The 27,334-nt window shown below is 40.1% G+C and overlaps 1 protein-coding gene across 1 annotated transcript in view; it reads left to right on the top strand.

The window, feature by feature from the left end:
• The window catches only part of arap2 (ArfGAP with RhoGAP domain, ankyrin repeat and PH domain 2), a gene marked incomplete at both ends in the record, with an annotated part of 152,009 nt that overhangs the window by 29,393 nt on the left and 95,282 nt on the right, over positions 1-27,334 (top strand). Inside the window, 2 exons of the mRNA XM_079257781.1 lie at positions 13,566-13,759; positions 24,140-24,246. Coding sequence (XP_079113907.1) covers positions 13,566-13,759; positions 24,140-24,246 — 301 coding nt within the window. The remainder of the gene's footprint in view (positions 1-13,565; positions 13,760-24,139; positions 24,247-27,334) is intronic.

Raw genomic sequence — 27,334 nt, 5'->3', positions numbered from 1 at the left:
GGATCTTAGCCCTCTCATTCTCTACTACCTTTGGGGGAGTTTCCCACTGGGACTTAGGGGTCTCCAGTCCATATTCTGCACAGATGTTCCTTTACACTATGCCAGCTACTTGGTTATGGCGCTCCATGTATTCTTTGCCTGCCAGTATCTTGCACCCTGCTGTGAGGTGCTTGATTGTTTCAGGGGCTCCTTTGCATAGTCTGCACCCGGTATCCTGCCTGGTAGGGTAGATCTTGGTGTCAATAGCTCTGGTGCTCAGGGTCTGCTCCTGTGCTGCCATGATTAGTGCCTCTGTGCTGTCCTTCAGTCCAGCCCTCTCCAGCCATTGATAGGACTTGTTTATATCGGCCATTTCAGTGATCCCGCCGGTGGTACATTCCATGCATGGGCTTTTCCTCCCATGATGGTTCTTCCATCTCGTATTCCTCCAGACTCCATTGTCTGAGACATTCACTATGTGTTTTATCCCTCTGTACCCTCTTCCTGATGTATTCGTGGAGCTTGGATGTTACCAGCTTGGATAGTGGCCTTGATGCTCACTAGTTCCCGGCCCTCTTCTTTGCGGTTAGTGTATAGTAGCTGGACACTGGATTTGGGGTGGAAGCCTCCATGCATGGTGAGCAGCTTCCTTGTTTTGACATCCGTGGTCTGAACTTCCTCCTTTGGCCAACTTATTATCCCAGCAGGGTATCTGATCACTGGCAGGGCATAGCTATTAATTGCCCGGATCTTGCTCTGGCCAATGAGCTGACAATATAAGCTGACAAATGCGGCTGGGTTGCACCTCTACCAGCTCAGTTGGTAGAGGTGCAGATGAACCAAGTTCGAATCCTGCAGGTAACATGGTGCTAGGTATTTACATAGCTCCAATGCAACATCATCCAGTTGGGTCCTTGGGCAAGACCCTTAGCGCTACTGATGACTGGAAATAATGAAGCTGACATACTGGCACAGACGTCGCCTGGTCAAGCAAGGTCTGCGTCACATACTGAGGAACCAGAGTGCTGTGATGACAAATGGTCTACTGGAACACAAAGTAGACAACAATGGACACTGGACACAATATAAACTGAAAGAACATGTCTGACCTTTTTTAAAAAACCCAAAAAAAACTGGACCTATGACTGCTAAACAGCAAGAATCCATTAGAAACAAGAATAGGTAATATATTCTTCTCAAAGCATCTGGGACTGGATATCCAGATGTTTGTTGACTACATGGTGGTATTGCCGCTGTTTTAACTTGTTTTAAGAGTACTGCTGATCCTGCATTTGTGACTAGCAAATTTGTGACTAGTCTTCATAGTTAATCATTTGTGGAAGTGTTACCGAGCTGGGCTGAGCAATATTACAAAATAATGATTTCACAGTTTTTTTCTAAAATATCTCTGTAGTGATATCACAGACTGTATTAATATCTTTGGTCACAGCATCAGTAATACCTGTCCTCTACTTGCTTGACTTGTCAAAAGACAAACAGCAAAGTAAGGCCTCTATAATTCCTCGCTGTACATATGTATGTCTATCCATGCATACATCCATTAGTGGTGTAAAAATACATAAATCTACAATGATATATGAATCATGTGGTCAATGAGCCAATGACATTTATCTAAAATGCAAACATCATTCAAGCATCGATGCAATAACCATTTATTAAACCCACTTTTAGTTTGAAAATGACTGCATTTTGAGTTCCTCTGACAAGTGCTTTATAATTACTGTTGAATAAGTTAAAACTTTTTTTTTTTTTTCCTTTTTTAGGACCTATTCATCTAGTGTCTTGTTGACTGACCCTAGTTAATGTTTTGATATGTTGCTGCCATTCAATTAAAGAATTATCAAATATCTTTTTACAAATGAAATCATTGTATTCTGTTTTTTATGTACATTTCAAACAGCTAAACCTAACCTGGTGGCTGTGACAGCTTCATTTTCCTGCTTGAACCCAGGCAAAAGAAGTCAAAGTAATGGGTGAGAGTGTAAAAAGAAATGTTTGAAAAGAAAACATCAAATCTGCTGTTGTGTCTGACAGAAGGAAGGCGAGAGGAAGCGTGCGATTATTACAGAGTGACTGTTGTCTCAGGTGGAAGTGTCATCTATTTTGGCCTTAATGAGAGAAGAAAGAAACGTTTTTCGCTCTTTGCCTCCCAACCATCAACCCCCTGCCGGCTTGATGGCAGCCTATTAGGCAGCTCAGGTCAAACAGCTCATTCACTAATCGAGGGTCTGTGTCTCAGGTCAGATTTTGTCCGCCCTTTGATTCTCATGAATAAGTGAAATTGAAGAAATTTAGGTTTGCATGATAATGACAGTGGAAACCTTGAACTCATTGTGTGGCTCAGGGTGAATATGTCAGAACACATGGAGCTAAAAGATGGAAATCAGATGGGAAGTTGTTGCGTTGAATTGACAAATTGACATCTGTGGAGCCAATTTATTGTTTTCTGTGTTCAGGTGGGGGCCAGTTTTTTCTACTTACTAAGTATGTATGTAGTAACACAGAGAAATTTGTGACTGTTAACACATGTCCCATGTCACATGTGACAGCTGTGGCTCTGGCCTCTACATCATCTGTTGCTTTCTTTTGAATAAAGCAAAGCAGGGGGGTGTAAACAAAATTGTGCTCCATGACAGCAACTCCTAAGCGATATTAGAAGATGTTATCTGTTCAATGTCTTATAAAACCTGTCGTTAACACCAGAACTGGTCTACAGTCCACAAGATTGTGTCAAGTAGACTCACACAGTTCATATGTATTACCTGTACATATGCATGTTTATTTTCATGTAATATTTAATAGGTAATATTATAGCACACCTGTTGTTAATGTGTTTGGGTAGTTCATTTTCTCATTTTACACTGTGGCTAGAAAATTAGAATTTTATTCAGGCAAAGCAGCGGTATTTAAATATTTCAATAGCGAAAGCTGATACGTACCTTTTATTAGGCAACAGTTTCCGTTTTAAAAAAAAAAATAAAATTGTGAATGAGAGCAGCTTTATCCAGGAATTGGGTGTATTGATGTAGAGAATATGCAAGCACAGAGAGTAGGAGGTAACTAAACGGATATAAACGCTGGCTGGCATAAAGCAGAATGCAAATGTAATCCTCCCCTAAGATATATTCTCGGGACAAGCCGGGGTCGAAACCTGTGATCTCTGCAGACAGTAATGAATACAGTAAGAAAATGTATCAGCTAAAGAAATGTTTGTCTGTAGAGCTGCTAGCCATTCAAGTTTAAAAAGGAGTCTTTACTTCCCTGATGGACACAAATTGTAAAACTGTCCCTTTGGAGTGCCAGCATTGTCTTAATACACAATCTGAATGACACATTTTCTGCATTAAACCTCCAGCAAGTCTTTTTCTTTTTTACTCTCTAGCCAGCAAGTGACAAAGGCCAGCTGGCCTACATACTTGGTTTGTCACTACATCTCTTTCAATTATTACAAGGCTAACTGTTTAAAGTTGTGTTGAGCTCGCCCAACTCATCCCAGTCTTTTGATGAAGACGACTCGGAGCATAATGGTCACATGAAAGAGCATAAGTAATGACAAACAGAACTTTCTGTAAATGATACACAAAAATACAACTTTGTTTTTTTTTAGAAAGGCAAAAGACTAAAAGGCACGAGAAGTGGTCCATGATCTGGGCTATTCTATACACATGAAAGGGCATTTTTATATTAGCCTACAAGGGGTTATACACGCATTCCTGCCTGGTTCATGGACTTGTTGTAGCAAACATCTGCAGTGAATTCTCTTTTTATATGGTTTCATATCGCTGTTGACTCATAAAAAGCAATATGAGCAACATCATGTCCTTCGAACTTCTTTCATTCTTTTCACTAAACCTAGTGTCAGGGATCCTCCCTTCTTCTCCCGTCGATTCACTGCATCATCATATCGATGGCCGCCAGATTTTTCCCCCCCCCCCCCCCCCCGTTTGTGTCACGGGTCCTTGGCAGCATCATTTATCAAACGGCCTGCTCGTCGTCTGTCATACGTCACACACAGCCATCCTGACAAGAACTGGGGACGGGAGGGAGCTGTCTGATTTGGAGGTGGCCTCTGACCAGTCAGGAACAATGGGAAGCCTCTCTCAGAAGTGGCGACTGCCATCAGGAGAAGGGGCTGGGAGGAGAAACGGGAGAGAGGGAGAGAAAGATAAGAAGGAGAAAAACTTGGCCTCATCACCTCATGCATCTTTAAACAGGCCCACTCGCCTCGCGCTGGAGAGTCATCAATCTTTGGGGAAGCACGGGAGAAACAGGGAGGCATGAGGAGAGGGAAGGAGAAGGACTAGGTTAGTGAAGTGGAGTTAAGGAGCTACTGGTGCTGATGCAGACGAGGTGAGAGGAGGGGGAACAAAATCATGGAGTGATGGTCGCAGGAGTGTGCAAGAGAGTAAAAGGCATCCAAGTGGAGTCGAAGACGAGGGGGATGGAAGCAACAAGAGAAGGAGGGGATTAAGCCGCGGAATAACAGGAGTGAATAAAGCAAGAGAGGCCCGACACGCAATCTCTGTGTGGGGGGGGGGGGGGGAAACGACAGCGAGGTAAAGGCGGCGACGGCAGGGAGAGATGAAAAGGGCAGAGAGAAGATAGGAAGAAGGAGGAGGGAGAAGAGAGTGAATAATTGAAGGCCACCGGAGAGAGTGTGCACACAGCTGTCGGCTGATTCCCCACTTGGTCCGCAGGTGGCCTCTTCCCTCAGGTACTGTCAGCTTGAGAGAGGAAAGATGGAAGAAGGAAGGAAGCAGAGAGAAGAAAGCGGCGACACAGTGATGGAAAGCAGACAGGACATAGAGGGAGAGTGTTGAAGAGGTGTGGAGGGGCTGCAGACAAATATGCTACAGGACAGAGGATGATATTTATTGTGTAAAAATAAGAAAAAAAAAGTAGATGATTTGTATTCTGGTGCTTTGGCATTTGCCTTTCTACAGGCCTCCTTGTAACACATGTTTTTGCTTGTGATGACAGGAACGAGGGCTGGAGAGATGTAGAGAATAAGTAACTAACAACACGGTAGTTGGGAGCAGGTCAGAGACAGAATGAAAGCAGAATTCTTAACTCAGGAAAACCTTTGGTTGGACTTCGGTTTTACAGCAATGGTTGAAAGTCTGTGAACTCCTGGTTTATATTTCGATTTTTTTTTTTTTTTTTGCGCAAGCATAACCAAAAACCAATTTGCACGCTTTCTTAAGAAAGTAACTCTTAATTGCAAATCTATAAATGGGTCAAAAATGTTAATAGTGAAATGAAAATCAAGTGTTTTCAATCTTTAAATGCTTTTTTTTTTTTTTTTTTTTTTAAATTTAGGCAGTCACAATCTCTCATATAAGATCAGAAATAAAAACAAACAAACTAAACAAAGCATTTGCTGTTACATAACAAATGAGATTTCTGTGTAAAGGAGCTTCTGATGTTGGACAAGTGTTTATTTGACCTCATTAAAGTGTTTTTTGCTTTAATTGACATATATTAAGAAATCCCAATTCCAGTAGACAAACTGTTTCCTCTCTCTGGAACACAGCAGTGGTGGTATCATGATTTCATCCTCTTTACTTAATCAGGTTTATCATGAGATGAGTGATGGAACAGCGAGCTATACCCAGAAGTGTATTATCCTGACTCAAATGGATGGGTCATTGTGATGAAGTTAACAAGAAACCGACTGAATCATTTGATTCAAGCAGTGCCAAGCCAGATACAGATGACAGAATCCTAAAGTTATTTGTTTTTATTTTGGCATCAATGGTCAGGAGAAGGGTTGTGTGTGTGTGTGTGTGTGTGTGTGTGTGTGTGTGTGTGTGGGTAATGTGTGTTTTTAAATGTGAAACTGTTTTAAATTTCTTAATGTGAAGCACTTTGATATGCTTTTGTATGAAAAGTGCTATCCAAATAAAGTTTGATTTGATTTGAATCATTTTGATTCAGGTGAGTTGAACCAGGGAAGCGGTGAAGACCTGCCAGATTAGGACTGGAGTTTGACACCCCTGGTTTTGTCTCTTCTTTAGTGCAATGAGCTGAATTTCCTCCTGATTATGTGCAGGACTTGCCAACAGTCAACTAGCTGCAGACGTTGCTTGACATGGATGCTAACATTAACCACTTTGTCGTACTGCTTCATCACAAGAATAAAGGAAACATTTTCCCAGTAAAATGAAGCCAAGTGGGGACAGTTTTGGTTCAATCTTTGTTTTTCGTTTAACTCAACCCTAATTTACACATTAGTATTAATTGTGTTCATTTTTAGTTTCCCCTCCTTGTAGACATCAGCAGGAAACCTGTTGAAAGCCAACAATGACAGAGTAGTTAAACTGTTAACTTGTGACTCTAAAGATAATAACAATCTAGATCATCTCTTCTCACATTAATTATAGCAAACAGACAAACATCAGTAGCAAGTTCCTGCTGTGTCACACACCTCGCTGACAGCATGAACATCATCAGCATTATTTTGAGTTCCTTTTCATGTTTCCGTACGATAATATTTAGTGTCCTCTTTCCATATTTACGCCCTCTTTTGGACTGTTCTCACACAGGGATTCACCCTGTATCTTAGACAGGAAAATATATTTCTTTTCACTGGCCTTACCACTGTTTCTCCCATGCTCCGCGTCAGTCCAGCATACTAAGCTCCATCCAGCATAATTCACTCGGATTTTCGCACAGTGAACAATCAGGTATGATCACAAAGCGTGCCAACTGAAATTGCTTGGAAGTAAGAGTCAATTTAATTAGAGCCATGAAGTCGTTAGGCATTCATGTGCTGTGGGTGCGTTTTTCTCTAACACAAAACGCTCCATCCTGAGGCCAGTAGTATGCTCTGCCGCAGAGGATTGAATGCATTGTAAAGAGGAATGATCGTACGTTCAACCAAAGTATTGCAATAAATGGCAAACATGTGGACTCAACATGAAATGCTAATGAAAATATTTCATTCGTTTTTCATATGTTTTGTGGTAAAATGATTCAAATGAGACGAAACAATGAAAATGTCCAATGTCTGTCTGCTTTATATTTTTTATGTTCCTTTTATTTTTTTCTTCTTCATCCGTCGCGTTGATGAAGACCGTGTGGGCGGCTTGAAAGATCTCTGCTCAATGCTGAGTGGACCTGGCTCTCATTTCATCCACTTTCAGTGAGGATTATCTGCCTCTCCTCATCTCCCATCATGTAAAGTGGAATTGTCTTTGTGGTAGACGGTCATACATGCGCATATCACGTAATAAGCGATGAAGCTGGATGCCTTTTGGGTGTAATGGCAGACGCATGCTTTTTGTGTGGATGCAGTGGTGAGATCATGTTTTTATTTTGGTGTACCAAATGAGAATAAAGATCACTGGCAACCAAAAAAAAAAAAGGAGGTTCTTGTGTGCGGCTGTAGCAAAATCAGGCAATCAAACATGCAGAATATTTTGTGGCACACAGGTGAGATGCACTCATGCAGACATATGAGCACACCACAGATTGTCTCAGTCCTCCCACCTTCCTCCGGTGCTCAAACTGACTGTAGCAGGAGAGGAGCGAGAGAGGAAGGAGTTCCTGAATAAATGAACAGGCAAATAAGTGAGTGCAGGACAGGTAGTGGACCTGAGAAAGCAGGGCGGGGATGAAACAGTAAAGAGCAGAGATGTAAAGAGCAGTCAATAATTGATTAGGCCGTTCATTATTCATCCCGGCTCTTTGTGAATTCAGAAGAAACTCGGGGTTTGCTTGACCAGAAATGAGCTCGCACACAGGAAGCAGGGCCAGTACGTGGGATCTCAAGTGGGCAGAGTGTGAAGGAGGATATGCAGAAATGAGGGACATTCCCTCAGAAGTGAGGATGATGGAGACGTTTGCACGAAAAGTCAAGAGCAGCATGTCCGCAAAGGCCACAGGAGGGTCAGAAGGTCACAGTCAAGATGATGATTACGGTCTATTTACGGCTGACAGACCGACAGTGATTGTAGAGATTGGCAGGTCGGAGAGGATTGCCCCCTTCTTCTTTTACTCTACAGAGACAAAGTGTGTGGAACACACACGGACTGGAAGAGCAGTGTTTAGCCTATCAAGGCAGAGAAATGAAAGTATTTAGAGATAAAGTGAACGAGGTAGATTAACCGTGCAATCATCATCCAAACATAAAGGATTGGTTTATAAATATAAACCCATCTTTAGGGTTGCTTTCCTTTAATCTGATCTCTAACTCCTGGTTTGTCTTCGCATTGCTGACATGAATGCTTGTTTTTCATGCATTTACAGGCAACCTGGTAAGTTTTTCAACCCTTGAACATTTATTAATCGTGTAGTATGAAACTATTGGAAGGATATAAACACATTGTCATGTGTATAATTGTTTACACATGACTCAAAGCTTGTCATTGGAAGGATTTAGCAAAACCAAACTATGTAGCATTTATGATCAAAGCCTCCACAGTAGGGCCCGACCAATATATCAGCTGGTCGATATTATCGGCCGATATGGGGGTCCAGGGTGGCCCCCGTATCGGCTATCGGTAAAAAATTGCCGATTTTTTTCTTTTCTTTCATTGACTTATTTTTTGTCATGTTTGTTTCTGAGACTGCCACGTTAAAAATGTAACTGGGCTACTTATCCAACAGATGGCGCCCATGTCTGCTGGGTAAGTAGCGGGGGCGGGGTTATCCTTGCTCATGGCTGCCTACCGTGGAAGCCGAGACAGAGCAAACCGGACGGTGAAACACATAGCAGGTGAGCCAAGTAAAGTCAAGTCTGCTCACGAGCATTTTATATTTTGTCACTAGTAAGTTGAAATGTGAAATAAACAAACACTGTTATGTTTTCCCTCTTACATTCTCCACAAACTTGTCATTGCGTGCCTCGTGGCCGCGCTGCAGCAAGGAATGCCGTGCTTAGTGTTTAGCCGAGTGAACGTGTGTAATAGTTGGTGGCTGCGTGCCATTTACACAACTTCTGAATACTTATTATTATTAGTGGTGCAATGGATCTGCGATCCATTTGGATCAGTATCTACGGTTCGGCACACACGTGATCCGCGGATTGATATTAAAAAAAAAAAAAAAAAAAAAAAAAAAAGTTGTGTGCATAATCATTCCACACAAGTGCAGCGTGGTCATGGCGAGCGGAGGAACTTGAACGCCTCATTTCATTCAAAACCCTGTGTGGGAACATTTTGGTTTCCCTGTCAAATATAATGAAGAAGGAAAGAGATCAGCTGATGAAACATGACATGTGTGTAGGCCCTGTGGAATAAGAAAACCGTATTTACTTTTTTTTTTTAAATCAGTGAATAATTCAGATAGTTCATGGTGTCTAACAGGTAGACATGAGTTTAAGAATGAGCTTAGAATGTAGTGTTTTAGCTTTGAGTAATATCTTTTAAATTTTTTTCTGGTGGATGGATTTATCGGCCATTATATCTGCTATCGGCCTGCTCTAAAGTCTTTATATCGGTATCCAAAAAATCCATATCGGTCGGGCCCTACCCCACAGTGTATTTAAAAAGACAATGAATGTCCAGGAAACCAATCAACATTAAGGAATAATTTGACAAATCTGTTAGAGTTTTGTGAACATGTTAATATATTCCAGTTTACATGCATTTACTCAGACATTTGTAGAAAGATGTTGGGCTGCGAGTTTGTCAGGATTACATGAATCTAAGCAGCTCAACAAACCTTTTTATTCCTGTCTTGATGAGCCTGTCTTTTAGACACAGGCCACCCTGCACGTATGCTTGTTTTCCAAGCACTTGATCTGCTTTAGGATTCCTATTTCTTGCCTTGCTTTGTATTATTCAATAGTTTTCAACAGGCCAGAAACACACAGCTGCTTTTTAGAAACATATATTTTTGTACTATATTCTGTTTACCATTTTTTATTTTCTTATCTTGCCGTTGTTTAAAAGGCGGAAAAATAAATTCAAGTTCCGAAAATCGATCATGACGCTCTCAGGATGACACTGTGGCGGCAGCTATGACTGACAATGAGTAATGATAATTCAGGGGAGGCAACATTTTTGAAGCAGGAGGACGTAAGTCGGACTTGCTTCCAGCTGCAGACACGTCTAATCTCTTTATAACTGAAGGACATTCATGCTGCACTTTACCTGATGTTTGTCATGCAGACAAGGAAATGTCTATAGGTTCTTTCTAGTACACAATGTTCTTCATCGTATCTCCGCGCGCTCTGTGGCTGAGGCTTTCTGTACTTTCAATAAGCTGCAGGTCAAGAGTTAAGACATATTTTGTCAAGGAGAACACTAAACCATAACATAAACAATCATTCTTATTCACTACAGTAGTGCGATTGGTAAATGTCTCAAGTGTTATGTAATGTTTCCTACATGGTCATTTTCAGTTTTAGGAATATGATCCATCTGCACCACAGAGTCAGCCCATAATGGACATAATGTTGGGCAGTAAAAGCAATTACAGGAGCAAAATTTGAATATATCATGCCACAGATCTGTTCCTTGTTTTCATAAAAGTGATGTTATTCATCTTGTCTCAAGAAAACCCAGAAATACTTTCCTTGGAAAAGGTGTGGCACACTGTTTGTGACCACGCTGATGTTCATTGTTATTCTGTGAGCATCATTTTGTCACTTTGTGTATTCCAGATGAGTATCTGTCATCCTGTCACAGCACTGTCTTTTGTATTTCCATGAGTTGGAAGAGGTGTAGATTTTGAATTATTGTGCGTTTGCTTTTCAGAAACCTTGAAACTTCTCAGTTCCTTTCATAAAAAAAAAAGGGGGGGGGGAGCGCTTTTATGACTGTCCCAAATTTGCTGAAGCCCCTGACTGATCGCAGTGTCACACCAGTTAGCGGATTTCATTTGATTTTGTTTTCCTGGCTTGTGTTGAACAGTTGCCACAGTGGGTTTTTTCTTTGGACCTATGATGTTCGACTGTTTGTTCTTGTGTGTTTGCAATCCTTTGGTACTTCTTGTGTTTCCACTTTGCAGGCTTTGATAGTATAGTGTCTTGGTCGGTTGGGGAATGGGCTTTCACAGTGGCAGCTTCATGTCTTCTTTTAAGTCTTTTTGAAAAGTTATAGAGAAAGATGTCTGACAGGAGTTTGGATTGTACACTGTTTGAATGTAAACCCTGGATGGAACATGATGCCTCGGATGATGTCGGGGCCATTTAGCTGAGCAGTAATCCTGAGGGATTTACACTAAGTTAGAGCTTTTTCGTCGTGCTACAGAACAAATAGTTTTTGAAGACACAAAATATGTCAGAAGTGCCAGTTATGGAACAACTGACTGTGTACTAATCCCCCCCTTTCAATCAGGGATTTTCCTTTTCATATTGTTGCTTTGCAACCTCTATTTGGTTTCTCAGGTCTGTCGCTCGGTGTGCTTAATGGTGTGAAAGTGGAATAGTGTATATAAACATGTTTGGCTGGTGGTTTCTTTTGTAAGCCTTTTCAAAACCACTGACACCAGATATACCAATCCAATGCCTGCGTTCAGTCATGTGGCTTTTACAGGCTCACGTACCTCCAGCAGAAGACATAATGGTCAAACTAATAGAAATGGCTAATGGTGTAGAAAGCTGTTGTTGTGTTTAGGTTTAGGTTCACGCTCTTTATAAGCAATTGAGCTGTGTAATGGCATAGATGACTTAATTTGAAAAAGAATTTGGCTTTAAATTTGAGAAATAACCTGTCAGTTCTGTTTATGGATAGCTTCAATGATCGGATGCTGTATAGCTTCTTGGGTCAAACTCCAGGCCTCAAGGGTCGGTATCCAGCAGGGTTCTATTGTTTCTCAGCTCAAACACACCTGAGTCACATCAAATGGTTCCAACAGCTTTTTGTCAACCTATTTGTTCATTTCCGGAAGGTGTTGGAGCATGAAAACAACACAAACCTGGCCAGGATACTGGCCCCTTGAGCACTAGAGTTTGACACTTGTGTTATGTGAACAAGCAGATGAATGCATGGATGCCTGGAACGTTTTTATGCATGCATGCATGAATGAAAGCAACTTGGACAAAGACCATTCGTAACAAACGCAATATTCTATTCTACAGTCATTTAGCAGACGCTTTTATCCAAAGCGACTTATATGTAAGAGTGAGAACAACACAAACAAGAAATCAAGCAGTAGAGGACATCATAAATAAGTGCAAGTCAGACTGCTGCGAGTCCAGTTTGACGCAGGTGTTGCCATGTAGTGCGACAGTTTAAAAAAAAAAAAATTTATATAAATTATATATATTAAATATGTATTTATATTATTTTTGCTGCAAAAAATAATAATAATAAAAAGCTGGAATCAACATTGTCTCAGTTAAAATATTGTCAGCCTGTGGTTTACTCTTTTTTTTTTTTTTTTTTTTTTTTTTTAATGACTTCATGAGAAGCCTTGTACTAACTTGAATCAGTTTCATTCTTCGAGCTGCTGGAAAAGCCAAAACCAACACAAATGTAGGTCAATTTTAAAGAATCACAATAACGTTTCTCACACCCTGTCTGGTGTGCAATGAACTGGGCTGACTTAATATTTAACAAGTGTAAGTGGGGTTAGTGTAAGATTTAATATCTTACACTAACCCATCTTTACTGAAGAGACTCTGCCTCTGTCACAAAATCAGACGATTAGTTGCAACATATTAATTTTAGAACCACTTGTGTTTCTAGTCTTTTCTAGCCAGCATGAAGTTTTAGATTTTTTTTTTTTTTTTTTGTCTTGGTGTCATGACTTGACAAAATGGCTCTTTTTCAGTATATGCATTTCTTTGTTGTAGATAAAACATTCATTTGAATATCATTGTCATTTTTAGACCAAATGTGCATATTCAGGTCTTTTTATCTGATTATAAATAAGGAATGAACTTTAAGTTGCATCACAGTTCATGAGACATGGCAGACAGCTTGAGATTCATTGGAACAGCTAAAACTAAACAAGAAGATGGTCGATGGGGGAAGTGACAGTAAAAGTTCTACTTGGTTTTTCACACCAAGATTAAAAGAAAACGTTTTGTGTGATGTCATTGCGCCTCCTCTGGTTTCGCCCTGCTGCCTTTCAGCTTGAGACAAACAAGTGGATTCACAAAGCTGTGAATTCTTTTCATTGAACTTTATTTCATTTTATATTTGAATTATTCTTATTATTATCCCCCCACCGCATCTAGCTGGAGGCCTCCAAATTTCTGAGGCAGCTATCTGTATGTTTAGAGCTAGACTTGGCACGTTTTCACTTTTTAGCTTTGCAAGAATTTTATTAGTTTTTTTTGGGGCCAAGTTCATTTAAACAAATTGCACCTAATCCTATGTTTCAATTACTGTTCTTGTAGATTGAAATTTTCTACATCAGCATACTTTGGTGCTTCATAATCTACAGAACAAATGTAGCTCATAGTAGAAATGCAAAGATGAGGAATTAACACAAATGATTCAAAGACTTTAGGATGCCCTGATCTGGCTGTGTCTTGCTATGTCTTCGGCTTTTCTTCACTCTTTTCCCTCTTGTATTTACTCTTTCACACTCACACTTATATCCTCATCCACCATCTGCCTCTTTCTCTTTTTTTTTTTTTCCTTGTTCTGTCTCTCATGCATGCACAGGGGAGCGCCAGGAGTGGATGGAAACTCTTCAGACGGCCACGCGCCCCCCTGCCTGCAGATCCCAGAAGCGCTCCAACAGCCTTCCCCACCTCGCCTCCACAAACAAGCGAGGTTTGCTGGAGCTTCGCGGTTACAAAGGCAGAGTGCTGGTGTCCCTCGTGGGGAATAAAGTCAGGCTCTGCAAAACAGAACAGGTACTTCTAACACCACTGGGATCTCCTCTATACAGAATGACAGCTTTGTGTTTGAAAGAAGGCGGATGATAAGAAGGGGTGGGAGAAATGCAGATGTTCATGAATGTGTAATGCGAAAAGTAAAATTTGGTGTTAAAATGCTTCAGGCTACATTGCTGTAGCTACTACAAGGACGCACTAGCACACAGAAATATCTGTTTCATTGTGGCCCTGGAGCTCACCTGATTGAGCTTTTTGCCCTACGAAGCTACTATGGCTCAGCATCTGTCCTTGCAGGCTTTTTTTAGGCCTTTTCTTTTTAATTTTGCCCACGCAGATTCTTAATTACGTGAAATAACCAGAAGTATCCAAGTGATACTCATAAAACAAGCTGGATGAATTCTTGAAATGTTAACAAAACTTGGCTAAGTGGTTTCATGAACCCAGGGGTGTCCAAAGTCGGTCCTTTCAGGGCCGCTGTCGCACAGGTTTTCAATATATCCCTGTTCCAACACCTGGCTTCCATTACATGGATCCTACTGCCAGTGAAGTTCTGCACAAAAACAGATGAATTAATCAGGTGTGTTGGAGCAGGAATACATGGAAAACCTGCAGGATTGTAGCCCTTGAGGACTGGATTTGGACACATTGGCATTACCCCCTTTAGGTTATAGTAGGAACTAAGCCAACTTTTATTGGATTCCCCCAACAACTCATTCTGGCATTAACTTTCATAACAACTAATTTATTTTTAATGACAAAAACCACCACAAACACACACATTCATGTAAATGAGGATAAGAGTAAGGAGGATGCCGGAGAAGCTTATAACATCTTAACTTTTTAGAATTACCAGTTCAGATTAAAATGTTTTATATCTTGTCATGACAACAAAGCTTTTGTGGAACCGTATGAAGGGAACACACTGCCTGAAGGATTTAGTGGAGTACTTTGCGAATAGCTGTAGTGTTACAACTGCCTACCCACACTATGACTTAATGTTCTCCTTGAGTGTGGGTTGTTTTTTCGTAAATCTCGACTCATTCATCTGACCATTTTCCCCCTAACCTCATGAAAAGGTCATAGAAAAGACATTAGGAGATCATTTCTTTTGGACTATCTAGTCCCTAGTACATTCCCCCCAGTTTGATTTAGATCCCGGGGCCTTTGATGCATGTCATTTCCACCCTACTGCCTTTTTCCTTTGTATGAAGCTGCTGCGGTCCTATAAAGGCCAAAAGCTCAGAAAAGAATCTTTAAGAGAAATGACTCTTTGTAGACACAGCAGGACGCTTCAGACCAAGGAAAAGTTTTTAAGTGTGTGAATCTAAATATTAAACCTGTTTAAATTCAACAAAGTCAAGGTATTTTTGGGCCCACACACCTTTGAAAATGTAATTGTAGAAATAACGTCTTTACTAATGTTATTGGTTGATCTGATTCCTTACAACACAGAGGTAAAGCAAGCAGCATTTACCTCTGTTGTACTTGCTGAAATTTGGAGAGTTAAGTATTGACCATCTGTCCTTCGGCAGTGGTTACTGTTGTTAGCTACCAGCATCCTGTTCCCTTGTGGATGCCAGCTGAAAGTCGTGCTTGTCTCGACTTTCCTTCAGTCAGTTTCAGCTGACTGAAGGTAAGTTGTAAGTAGCAGACAGATGCCACTGTGTTATTTGTTGAAGGTTGTTAGTGTAAAAAGATCTCCCAGGTGCGGGGCCTGGACAAAACCACAGCTTTTGTAAACACAGCAGAACGAAGGGGATACGTTGTGAGCGGTATGTAAACAGACAAGTCTGGACAAGAAGCTGAAAGCTTTAGGTAACGGCAACTTTTTCTCAAGTTTTGTTTTTCATCATCCAACGTCGTTGCATGTAAAAAGCACCTGAACAAAACACTTTGATTTAATGGTGTGATTTTTATCCAACTTTTTAATAAAGGAAAAGAGGTATTTTTCATACTGATTTCCGAGAGCAAAAGATAAAAATACACGAGCAAGAGAGAGAGGGGCAATTTTTTTTTTTTTTGTTTTTTTTTTTGGGGGGGGGGGGGGGAGTAAAAGTCTGTTTCCTGTGTTTTGTCATCTGTTTATTTTTTTATTTGAACCACTTGTGCTTTCAGTTTAAAAACGAACGCACAATGTAATGTTGAAAAAGAAAACTGTCACAGTGGGAAAAGAAAAAAAACTACATCAGGGATAAAATGTAGTTAAAAAGCAAAACACATTTAAAACAATGACATAAAGTGCTGTCAAATTATGCAAAATTTAAACATTTAGATCAAATTGTGGGCAACATCTTCTGTATTTTGTTCACCTCTAAAAGGGATGAACGCTTTAAAAATCTCCCAACTATTAAAGGGTAAGAACGGATCTTTCCTGCGTGTCTAAAAGTTTACAGTGTTTACATCAATATTTTGTTTCCGCATGTGGGACTAAATCTGGACTCCTCCATCAAATATTAACAGAAATGCACCTACCATTTAAAACTCTCTAACTTTATTCCTTTTACCACTGACCTCATTTGTACTTCCTAATCCTCAAACTACCACATACCATGTTCAGTTCTGTTTGGTAAATTCTTTTAAAGAGCAGTATTAGAAATGATCTTGAATAGATTATTTATATTGATCTTTTCACCCCCAATGGTGATTGATTAGTCACAATACATCTATTTTCTGACCATTTTAAGTCTTTGAAGGACAGTTCTTGGTTTAATATAACAATTTAGCAAGAGTGGCAATATTTAAGAAATCAATATATCTTAATCTTAACTTTAAACCCACTAAAAGGTAAAAAGGAAGACACCACACAACAATCCCCTCCGCCATTCTTCCTTTCATTAAACATCATAATCTTTTGTTTGTGTCTGTCACAAGCAGACACACATGCTTGATCTAATTACATTCACGCTACATTCATTTTTATTTTGCTGAACAATGGGGCAGGCAGAACTCCAGAAACCGAGCAAACAGCAGCAGATGATGACATGCACAAGCTTTGTTTCCCAAATAATCAATATTTTCATGAGAGGTTTTGATGTTGTTTTCAGCACTGATATGGACCAATGCATCTGAAATACTAATCATAAATATAAAAGTTAATCAACTCCTGCAGCAGCCATGAGCCATTGATCATGGCTTGGAGGAGGCGAAACTATTTGCAAAAATCTCTTTGGTCCTCGCCGTCATGTCTGGCTTTCTGTTAGCTGTGGAGTGTTTTGACTGTGTAGCTCTACGCCAATCGAGAAGGTGTTTTATTTCCACTTGTATGTCAGTATGGGTTTACCACTCATTCATTTCAGTTAAATAGCATGAATAACCAGAAGCATTCCCTTATCAACTTGTCCCAGTAAACACATAAAAAGTATCTTCTTTTTGACTTTTTAAAAATATTTTGAAAAAGAGAATAAATGTCCACTTATCAGTTAATTAACTTGATAGCAACATGTTTAACCGTTTTGTCTTTACTAACTCAGTAAAAGTTGAAGCTGGACTGTGTACATCAAGTTAAATGGATGCAATCAGGATGGGAAGTAAAAGTTTATTTCAGCCTTCACTGTTGCAGGGCAGATTGGCAATCTTGGATACTGAAGTCATGGTTAATTAAGTTTTTTTTTTTTTGTTTTTTTTTTACACTTTTACACGCTGGAAATCTGATTTGTGTTTATAAACATCACACTGGGAACGGCAGACTTCCCCGCTGGAATGGAATATAAACACAAACACCCATATTACCTTTCTTATTATTGTTGCGTGTCGTGAATAAGTTGTCAGAGATTAGGACACTCTTTTGATAAGGTGAGCCTAATCTCCTATTTAAAAAGAGGAGATGAGTTTTGTCTTACACATAGTTTCCCTCGAGTCTTTCTTATGAGTCCCTGATAGTTCCATCTTGCGTTTATCTAACCCTAACCCTCCGCTGCCCCATGAGCAAGATGAGTTTAAAAGATACCTCACAGCAGCGATACTATTACCTCACTCATATTTGCGGGCATATTTGATGATCCTGCTTGCATTCAACTCATTTCCATCCCTCCTTGGCTCTCAATTCGTTTTGCTCGCTCTTGCAGTTTTCTTGTTTGCCTTTCATTATTTTCTTCATTAGCGTGAACAAACATCTTTGTTAGAATTCTCTTTTGGGTATCCCTCCATGTCAGCACATTTCCACTTCCTTGATCTGAGACAGCGGGAGAAACCGAGGGAAAAAGAATTGGAGAGAGAACAAATTAATTGTATTATTGCAGCTTACAAGCTAAATCCTCAGCATAAATGCAGCGGCGGCGGCAGTGCATTTTGCAGAGAGGAAAGCAGGCGAGAAGTGAAAGACAAGAGATTTGAGAGACAGTAACAAAGAGATAAATGAAGTGGAGGGGATGGAGGGACCTCTTCGGCGCATGGCTTGCATGAGCGAGCAATGAGCGTTGGTGGTTTGTAAGAAGAGGCGAGAGTGATGGAGAACAAGAGTGCAGGGAGGGAGGCAGACCGTTGCCCTGTTCAAGTTCAGTGGAGGGGAGTATTTAATCTAACATGATGAACGAGCTATTGGAAACATCATCCTTCCAGCTCCTCCTACACCACCCCTACCCAATTTCTCATGGACTGTAAGCCTTGTGATGGAGCTGTGTTTAAGGTCATTTAAACACCAAAGTAAAGAAAGTCAGATGGTGCGCAAAGCACGTCACACACACTCCACCTTTCCTCTAAAAATGATGTCCCTGCCTTGCGCTGCGTCGTAGGTGAATCGCTACAAGCAGAGTGACTTGTTTCATGTCCTATCATCTCATACATCACAACTGTTCTCTGGTTTGTTTTCACTTCAGTAGCTGAAAGACTGATTGATCGTTGTGTGATCATTTTTCTTGCTGTCATCTTGTTTGTGATGTGAGATCTTGACAGAAAATAACTACTTGTTGAGGATGTTGAGAGATGATGCATCGCTTTTTAGATGTCTGCGGCGGGGTGTGCAATTTACCAACAGCAGATTCAGAAAATTTACAAAGTTATCTGTGATGCAATAAGTACTGTAATTGTAGTTACGATGTAATGTAACTGTTTAATTTGTTTTAATCTCAATTTGACTGAAATGGAACCAATGAAGTATAATCATGTAAAGATTTGAGGCCAACAACACACTCAAAAGTATAGAGAGCCAATATGCCATATCTGGGGTGGGTAACTCAGACCCTCAAGGGCTGCAGTCCTGTAAGTGTTCAGTTTCCCTGCTACAACACACCTGACTCCAATCAATGGTTAATTAATTGTACACTTTGACTTCAAGCTCTGCACAAGTCTGGTAATTAGGTCTTCAAGGTATCAGGATGTGTTGCAAAAGGGAATCTCCCAACACTTGGAGGACTGCGGCTCTCGAGGGCCCGAGTTGCCCACCACTGTGCTATATGAAGAGGATAACTTGAACTTTATGTAAAAGTTAGAGTTACCAATGGGGATAAAATGCACCACCCTAATATAATGGCAGGGAAACCCTCTAGTTTGAATAAACCAGTTAAAAATTGAGCACCATTGAGCATGAACTTATTTTTATCATAGTAATGTCTTTTCATTTTGCTTTATTCACTCTTGCATACATATTTTTATGTTATTTATAATTTTATCTTTATTCATTTTTAATTTCTTTTATATTTAATTGTACTTCATTTCAGTTCTTCTTTCCTTTCATACTGTATTTTCGTTTTCATATATGTAATTAAATTTGGGTGTTAAGGGGTTAAAGATGCTTTAGCAGGAAACATCTCGTCTTTTCATGCTGCAGGGAATTGCAGCAAGAAAAAATAAGTAAAAAACATCTTTAAGTTGAAAAGGTGAGTTTGTCAGAAACATTTGCCCATTCATACACCCAGCAATAATAACAGTCATTTTACACTCCTGTGTTTTCACTCATCCATGAATGTGCAGTATTTAGTGTTTCCCTCGTCAAGGGGAAGGTCTAACACTTTACGCACTTAATTCTCACCTGCGTTAATAGGCCGCTTGCTGGTGTTATGTCCTGATTCTTGTGTTAATAGTTGTCTGTTTCTTGTTGAAAGGCTGATGAGAGCGGTGAGCAAGCCAAACATGGAAAAGTTTGAGTTTTTTAAAGGTTTTTAAAAGATGTTTTTCCTTTTTTTTTTTTCTTTTTCTTTTTTTTTTTTTTTTTTAAAAACAACGATCACTCAACAATACAAGATTTTGTGCCATCTTTCCCTTTAGTGTGTGCAGCTCATCAGGTTATGAGGGGGGAAAGAGGGAAAGAAGGGTGTGGGGGGTGGACATAGCCAGTGTTGCACCAAAAAAAGTACGACTGATTAATCTTTCTCATGTCCCTTAAGAATACACCTGCAACACCCTAGTATGCACATAATACCCATTTACTCTGCTTTATTGAGCTGAGAGTGGTATTGACCAGTTTTTAAACTAATGCATTCATATAATTAGATTTCCATCCTGCTTTGGTGGAAACAGTTGTTACTTTTCGGCCTGTTGGGATAATACGGTTGTGATAGATTATCTGCTGTAAAATCCAACTGTTTTACACCATTGTGTACATATGAAGAGTCAGAAAACCTGGGTGATCTGTCATATAGTACCATCAATCCATTTATTTTCTAAACTTCTAAAGCCATTTCAGGATGGCTGGAGGCTAAACAAGCAATCATTGGGTGATAAACAGGTTACACCCTCGACAGATTGCCAGTCTAATAAATAGCATAATCTCCACTGTTAGCATTTCTTGAGCCAGGTCAGTTGAAGAGACCCCAGACATGTTGAACCAACTTTTTGAGTTATTTTTAAGTTTAATCTCCCAGCAGATTTAATGATCAGGAACTCTGTTTGATTACAGTTTGTAGCATTCAACCACTTCTAGTATGGTTTCATAATGCACATAGTCAAACCAATTAAACCTTTTGAATGACATATTCCCCTCTTTAACTGAATCGAGAATTTCTTACGGAGAAGACAAGCTAAACAAACAGGCAAACTCACTCATCTATTGGTTAATAAACACTTCTGCTTTTGTAAATACCCACTCAGTATTGACCCTTGGTGGAGCTGAAGAAAACATGGGATGTTAAGGAAGTCCTCCAGTGACCATAAATATCTCTGGGAGAGGGAGCTTTTCTACGAGTTATTGAGATATTGCTGTTGATATATTCTAGGATCCAGACAGACTGACATTATTCTGACATTGTTTTATTCGTAACTCCAACTCTGAGACCTTTACTATCCCAAAACTGTTGGGAATTTCACACTAAAGCAGAATCAGACTAGTTATAGTCTGTAGACTACTTTTGACTCCAAGTGCATTTGTCATTTGCTTCTTTCTGCCCTCGTCCGCCTCTGTTTCACATGATCCCATCATTGCTTTCTTGGCTTTCCTGTCTGAATGTCTGATGTTTAAAATAATCCAAAGACATTTTTCACCATTGAGCATGAACTCACAAAGCTGTCTGCGAGACAGTCTCACCTCCATGCTTTTAGAGCAGCTTAAGTGGTTGAGTGAACATGGAATTGGAGATACTGTATGAAGAGAAGCTGCATCTCTTTGTCTGGTTTCTTTTTGAACACCTCAGCACCAAGAAGTGACTGCTTTGCACAATAAGAGGTTGGAAAGATTTGACATGATTATAATTGGTTGCATGACTAGTACAGTCAGAGCGGCCTTTGAATAAAGTTTGGGAGGGTAAGATAACTTATTTTAGGTACAAGAAATGTTTTGTTTTTTTATTTTTTGCGAAAGTGATGCAAGGATTTGTCTTGAGTTTGTTTTCCTAATTTTGTCAAGTTCTTGTTTTAGGTTGGTTGCTTCTTTAATGTATCAAAGTGAATTGAATTCATAAAAGCTGGCATTTGCCTTGGGGCCTTTCCCCCTTTCCCTCTGTAAGCGCCATTATTGCCACCTAACCCTTGGCAGTAGTAATTGGGTGAGTTATTTTTACCCCTTATCCCTTCCCTTCCTTATTCCATTCCTCCTTCCCTCCATCCTTGGTGAATTAATTGGAGAGGGCAGGAGGCCACGGCACATATTGGGTTGGTAACGAGAGGCGAGGGCTGGACTGCCGCTAACACCCAGCTCTCTAATTGGCTGCCTGAGAGGGATGAGGGTCATTAGGTATAGGTGACTGCTTTGCCCTCTCAGCACATACACCCAGACAAGCAGGGACACTCAGGAATGTATGTGTTTATGCGTTACACGCACTTTTCTTTCCATTTTGTCCAGCTTTGCATCTGCGTTTAAGGTACACTGGCATCTGGTCTTAATACACTTGATTGAAATGAATTGATAACAGCAATAAGCTCTGAATGAGGTTCTTTACACTCTGTCACCCCCACACTCTCATTATCGCGTCATGCATCTTCAAACCTCTGAACATGCTGAACTTAAAAGAGCAATAACTCCACGCAGTTATAATTGATAGGACAGAGAGGCAAGTTTCTGCTGGCCTGAAGCCCTCACATAAAGTTTTTGCTCAATTAGGACCTTTGGATAAAGTATTTTCACTGGTCTCACACACATTATCATTCTTTGACTCTTCTGCCATCCTCTTTTAAGATCAGAGTGTCATAATTATCCTTAACGCTTCACAGGATCTGATTCTGTGTCATCATCCCCTCTCAGTATCTTTGTGAATGACAGTTAGGAAAAGGGGAAATGGCTCATGTTTTTCACCAGTCTTCCAAATTTGTTTGAAGGAGTCTAATTGGAGCTAATGATTGTCAAATCAAGGTTTTGACAGTCTCAGTCAGAGCAGCCCACACAATGCTAAAGAATGAAGCTAACAGTTCTGCATCATAAAAACATTCGCACAACCATTGTGTAGTCTGGGTGCTTTGCAGAGTTTGACGCTAATTATTCTACAAGACACACGACTACGCTGTGCTTTACACACAGGAAAAAACAAAACAAAACACATGCCTTTTTTTCCCCCCTCCTGTACGACTGTGCATTTCCCAAAAAGTGACCAATCATCAAAAATTGTGTATATTCATTTTCTCCTTTTGTTTGGTGTAATTAGTGTAAATTGTTTTGCTGGTGAGGAGCAGTCGGCGTGGAAAACAGAAATGATTTATAACGGGCACTGCATGACGGCATTTAGTGCTCCTCGTTTAAGCAGAATCTTGTAATATCATTGAGCTGTGGCGAAAATAGTGTTTTTGGTTTTGCTCTCTAATATCAGCTGCTTAGCTGACACCTCACCCGTCTCACCCACAGTCAGTAAGGATTACTAAAACCCTCAATCTCTTCTTTCTCCATGTCGTCTTTCTTTTTGCTCTTTGTCACCCCCTTCTTTTGAGTCACATTTTCAGCATTGCCTTTGTGGCTTTGTCAGGGAGTACAGTGAATATTTTTTTTGTATTATCTTGTACACCTTAAAGTGTGCTTGTTTTTACCTTCTTTTGATGTGTCGCTTATATGTATGGGTGCAGGAGCACTTCCTCTATCCTTTTTTTTTTTCTTGGCTCAGAGCTCTAAGCTGTATAAGATGCTTTAAACTGTTGTGAGAGTTGCGGGTCAAGTGGAAACAGGTGGGGCACGATGCGATGGAGCTGTACAGTGGAACTTATGAAAACTGCTCCTCTGCATCTAACCCCCCCTGTTTTGGAAACACTGAAGCTGAAAGCTTGAGGTGCTTTGGATTCCCCAGATGCAGCTTTGGCTTTTACAGAGTACAGGTACAAACACACATACGCCGTCTTTCTCAATACAACAACACACCCGAGCTGATTTTTTTTTTTCCCCACTCCTGTCTAAAACATGCACACGTCACCCACTTGCTCCACTGGCTTTGTGCGTCATCAGATAGAAAGAAAAAAAAAACAAAAAACAGCAACTGTTTGGTGTGCCATTATTTTCAGTAGACCGCTCTAACACATGACTTTATTTTAAATGTTATCTTCGAACACACAAAAACACACCCTCACACACAAATTAAAAAGTGATAATAACCTCACTGTGATATTTAGTCTAAGTGTTACTTCGTCATTACAGAAGCTTCCTCTGTCTTTAAAAAAAAACAACCTATGACTTTAAACCAATTTCAGGTACATGTTTTTGGGATAAAAGAACCTGAATCAACATCTAATGGCAAGCCTAACAATCAAAGGGCTTTACAAGCGAGGAGCCCATTGTGGGGTTCAGTATCTTCCCCGATTTTCACCATGTAGAAAGAACCAGAAGTGTCCAACCAACAGCATCTTAACATGGTGTTGTTGAAGCTTCTGCAACTGCTTTTGGCTTCTCCATGCTTTCTGTCTTCTTGCTAAAGCATGCTAACGTCTTTGAAGTTTCTGCCGATAAGTTAGACAGTAATCTTCTCGAATATGCTGAAAACCTCTTGTAGGAGTTTTGATGACTATGATTGTGCCTAACCGTTTCCATCCCTCTGTTCTGTCCTGCTGTTCTACCAGGACTACAAAGCTGGGCTGGCTATAGCCGAAGTGGAACTGACTGCTGCTAACATCCGAGACATGGACCGCAGGGGCTTTGAAATCAACACACCCTTCAAAAATTTCTGGTATGTCCCCTCATTTGATTTTGCAAGGCATGCAAGTGTGTGTACACTTTATAGCTACCATGAACGTCCAACCCTGTGTGTTTTGCCTTGCCCCCTTTTACCACAACAAAGAGCTATTTCTGCCAGGTGTGTTTCTGAGGCCTTTTTAGTACTTTTCCACTGTTTTAAAGATAAGTGTTGAGCAAAGGAATCTCTTTCGGCATAAAGTTTTCAACAGCATGAAGCAGCAGGCTGTACAGACATCCATATATCGTGGGCTGGATTATAATCTTCTTCCAACACTTGTGCTGAGTGTATTCTCTTGATGCTTTACAAGCCCACTTTTATTTCAGCAACTGTATCTTATCTCAACAACAGCAGTTACTGTAAGAGATGAGGCTGTAAATGTTAAGTGAATTCTCAGTACATATGAAATAACCTTAACTTATATTTGCATGGTGCTTGCATAAATGCATGGTGAGAGTTAATGCAGCACATCCAATGTGATAAGTACGTTGTTGGTTACACCTGTGGACTCATTACTGGCAGTGAAGTCATTGTTTGCAGTGAGGACTGTTGTTTCCAGCGTTTCAGGCTTATACTCACATTCTACACAGAGCTGCTGTTCCATAATGAGAAGCAGAGATTGTTAATGTTTGTGCCTTTTATCAGCAGAGGTGCACTAAACATGGAGCTCTAAAACATCAAAAATTACATATCTGGGCTTTTGCAGAAATGGAAGACCTATGATGTCTGTTTTTAATTGTCCTACATATTTGTTTGCATGTAGAGTGCTGAAGATAAATCTGATGAGTAGCCACTTGGGATGCATGTGAAATGCATCTTAATATTGACTTTGAACCAGCGTACTTTAAACTGTACGCTTGTGATCAAATCCTCCAAGATGCATGTTAAGTTTGCCAAGTGCTGCTTGTGTTCCTCCAGAGGCCTGATGCTCTTAGTTCCAAGGATCTTTCAATGTCCAAGGATCACTGTCAAGGCTGTCATGATAGATCTAAACTGATGATAGCAAGATTTCGAGGCAGGTGCTTCGGTGTATGCCACACAATTAAGATCTCTATGAACCACCGTTCTATAGTGAGCTAGCTAAACTATTTGTAGAATAGTTTAGCTATTCAATAACACTCTTCTTCAATTTGAAGAAGTGTTATTGGTCATCAATTTTCTGGTTAAATGATGCATATAGTTGTTTTGGACTGGGATCTGATTTCTGTTAGATAAAAGGACTATTTGCCTATGAACACGTCTTCCGCGTGGTTAAGACACTGACATAAACCATAAAACCAAAGGGGTCAATGAATCCAGCATTTTCTGATCCAGGATTAGGGATCCAGGACCTGCAGTATAAGTGACATCCAGAATTATTACAATAAGCCTTCGAAACTTAGAGATGGTTGTTGGAGATGTGTGACTGCTGGATTGCTGTGATGGCAAATAGATGTATTGTGATTGATTTCTGAAAAACAGTGTAAAAAATGGAAATATCTGCGATGAAGTATGACTTCTGACCGAGTGTCCGTCACTAGAATTGAATTAATATTGTGTATCAGCTATGATCCTGGATTTATTCACAAAAAAATGCCCAATCAGCAAGTTACCTTTCTCTCCATGCGGCCTCACATTTCAATGCCATCAAGTTCAAATCAATAACATATTTGTTATTGATTTGAACTTCGTCAAACAACTTAACAAACAATTCCTTGCATGTATGGCGCTTGTGCAGGTCGCAGAATGTTTTGCTTTTGAGGTGTAAAATGCAAAAGTAATGAGCAGTCATGTCACAAAGTTATTCCTCTTCTCTAATGAGGCAAAAGAGTATCTTCTCCCAAGTTTGCTTTTCCTTCACTCATTAGCACTTTTGTCAAATCTCTTCCAGAAAGCACCTTGTGAATCACTGAACCAAAAACACAACTAGCAGACTTATCGATCATTGCATTGTGCACACTACGTGGAAATGGGGTCCTGCACAAAAAAAAAAGCCCCCTGCTAATTATTGATCAGGGTTGTTTTTATGAAGTGTCCTTTGAGAGCTTTGTGCAGGTATCTCTAGCTTCTGTAGGGCACAAAGGCTTTCAGGTGACTCCTGTCCCTGAGGACCTACAATCAATGAGCGCGCTGCTTGTTTGTGCTGTAATGGCCCATTTAGAATACAAGCATGACAGCTGCCTGGAAAGAAGGCATGCCTCGTTTGTTTGTGCACGGTTGTTCACTGTTTTCTCTTTACCCCTTCCTTTTGCCATGTATAAAGATTTTTTTCTCGTTATGCCCTCATTTCTGTAGCTGTCTGTTGCATGTCCAATCGATCTGTTTGTGGCAGTTCCCTTAATGGTCCCATCTTTGGCTGCTTCGTTAACAAACCTGTTGTAATTGGACCCCCCCGAACAACCACAACATGAAAAAAGTGTAAATAAAATAAGCTCAGTTCTTCAGAATTGCTTTGATAAGGTGATTGCTAAAAGGGGTTTATACTGTGTGAGAGTGTGGTGGTGGATCAAATCGATTGGTGGCCCTGGGAGTGTTCTCCAACCTGCTCAAGGTGGGGATTAGTGAGAAACTCATCTAATCACTTTAAGCTGTGGAGACTCACTTTGGCTTTTCTATTGTTTTTGCTGCCTTTAAATGGACAAGGTGTTCAGCGTGTTGTGGTTGGAAAAATAAGAGTCAACTTTTGAGTACAGAGAACGGCAATGAGGCTCGGAGGAGAGCTATTAACATTAAACTTTGGAAACATGAAAAACTTTGTCTTGAACAGAAAGTATTATATTAAAGTAAAACTGCTAATATATCCTCTTTCAAGGACATTAAAGTTACTGTTTTTCTGTTGTTTGCTAAAATTTGAGGACAGAGTTTGCTTCTTTGGGCTACACAAGAGTAGAAATGAGCATTCACACTGCTCCGAAAGAACCATACTTGCATACATGTTATGTAATGCCTCTTTTCCATCGAATCAAAGACATGATTTGATGCAATCAGTTGGTTTCTATTATAGGCTGTGCATGAATTGGCTTGAAATGATGTGTATATAAAGTGCCATGTGACAACATTGTTGTGAAGTGGCGCTATACAAGTAAAGCTGAATTGAATTTAA

The sequence above is a fragment of the Telmatherina bonti genome (genome assembly GCF_933228915.1).
Source record: "Telmatherina bonti genome assembly, chromosome: 18".
In the NCBI taxonomy this organism is placed as follows: Eukaryota; Metazoa; Chordata; class Actinopteri; order Atheriniformes; family Telmatherinidae; genus Telmatherina; species Telmatherina bonti.
The sequence above is the reverse complement of the archived record's forward strand: the minus strand, read 5'-3'. Positions and strand labels throughout refer to the sequence as shown.